This window comes from Poecilia formosa, unplaced genomic scaffold (genome assembly GCF_000485575.1).
Source record: "Poecilia formosa unplaced genomic scaffold, Poecilia_formosa-5.1.2 Scaffold134, whole genome shotgun sequence".
NCBI classification, from domain to species: domain Eukaryota; kingdom Metazoa; phylum Chordata; class Actinopteri; order Cyprinodontiformes; family Poeciliidae; genus Poecilia; species Poecilia formosa.
This window is the reverse complement of record NW_006800073.1, coordinates 1,035,709-1,037,237: the sequence shown is the minus strand read 5'-3', so window position 1 is coordinate 1,037,237 and position 1,529 is coordinate 1,035,709. Positions and strand designations below refer to the sequence as shown.

The 1,529-nt window shown below is 35.3% G+C and overlaps 1 protein-coding gene across 5 annotated transcripts in view; it reads left to right on the top strand.

Annotated features, from left to right (window-relative positions):
• Positions 1-1,529, top strand: part of shank1 (SH3 and multiple ankyrin repeat domains 1) — an 80,322-nt gene that overhangs the window by 39,535 nt on the left and 39,258 nt on the right. For all 5 annotated transcript variants that reach the window (XM_016676401.1, XM_016676402.1, XM_016676400.1 and 2 more), the window contains exon 6: positions 291-445. In XM_016676401.1, the coding sequence (XP_016531887.1) occupies positions 291-445 (155 nt within the window). The remainder of the gene's footprint in view (positions 1-290; positions 446-1,529) is intronic.

Here is a 1,529-nt window from a genome sequence, read left to right as displayed (position 1 = left end):
GAACAACAAACTCAGGTTTCCTCCAACCTGCTGCTGGACTGTTGTTAATGAATGAATGTGACCGATTCGTCCTCGTATCAAACTTCTACATTTATTACTGTGAAAAAGGAAAAGAAAAACAAAAATGTACAGAGATTAGAAACATTTATTGCCAGTGCTACTTACTCTTATCCTGCTTCTTGGCAGCATGATTAGATCATTCTGATTGAAATCCTAAAGTGGCTCCCTACCAGAGGCCAACAGGTTGACTCGGCTCCTGTGGCTGAATGCGCCTCCTGTGTTGTGTTCAGAGACTCCTCTGTCGCTGGCAGTGCAGTGTGAGCCAGGTGGAGGAGAGGCCATCCGGGTCCTGGTGGACGGAGGCGCTCACATCGACTTCCGTGCCAAAGACGGACTCACGCCGCTTCACAAGGCTGTTCGAGGCCACCGCCATACAGCCCTGCTGGTAAACACTCACTCCGTCTCCATCCTGCTCCCAGAAAACTGCCACGTCAGAGGCACGGCGCAGTTACACTGGAAAAAATAAAACAATTTATGACTTATTGTCAACATGTTACGCATGCATTTATAACTGTTAATGTTCCAGACTAAATATTTATTTCACAACCTAAATATTTAATAACTAAGCAATTATTTTTCAAATTAAATATTTAGTTAGGAGGTTAAATACTTTTGCTAGGTAACTATATACTTAGCAATTAAGCTAAAAATGTAGCTTACTCAGGTTGTCAGCTAAACATTTAGCTTACTGACTTAATATTTATTGTGAAAGCTAAATATTTGGTTTGAAAACAATATTTAGCTTTCAGTTCTAAATATATAGCTTATTTGCTAACTATTTGTTAGCAAGCTAAATATTTGGCTTGTTTTCTAAATATTTGGTTTGAAAATTAAATATATTAATTTGGAAAATAAACATTTACTTTGGAACTAAATAGTTTGGAAAACAAACTAAATATTTATTTTTCATACCAAATATTTAGCTTCCCAGGTTATTTTTTAGCACACAAGGTAAGTATTAATTTCACTACCTAAATATTTAGCTAGCAGCTTAAATATTTAGTTAGCAAGCTAAATACTTGTTTGTTTGTTTTTTGGGGGGGTTTTTTGCAAAATTTTTGGTTTTCAAAATAAACGTAGTTTCCAAACTAAACATTTTATTGTTAAACATTTGGATGGGAACTAAGTATTTAGTTTATAATTAGCTTGTGAATACATTTTTGTGATTTGGACCTCTGACATTATAAATGTATGAACAACATGATGAAAACATTAACAAAATGAACATTTATCTTTTCTCTGACAGGCTAAATAATTCAAAAATACTGCTGTTCATTTTTTACAGTGTAACTTTACAAATGGCACCCCAAACAGAAGAGACAAGTTTTTACTTCTGAAGCGTCAGAAACAAGATTTATCCTCATTTGTACCTCATGATAAAATCCACATGATTCAGAATGAAGCTGCTTGTTTTCAGAGCCTTTTGGACCCAAACTGGACCCAACAAATCTACTAATGCAGAAAAATGA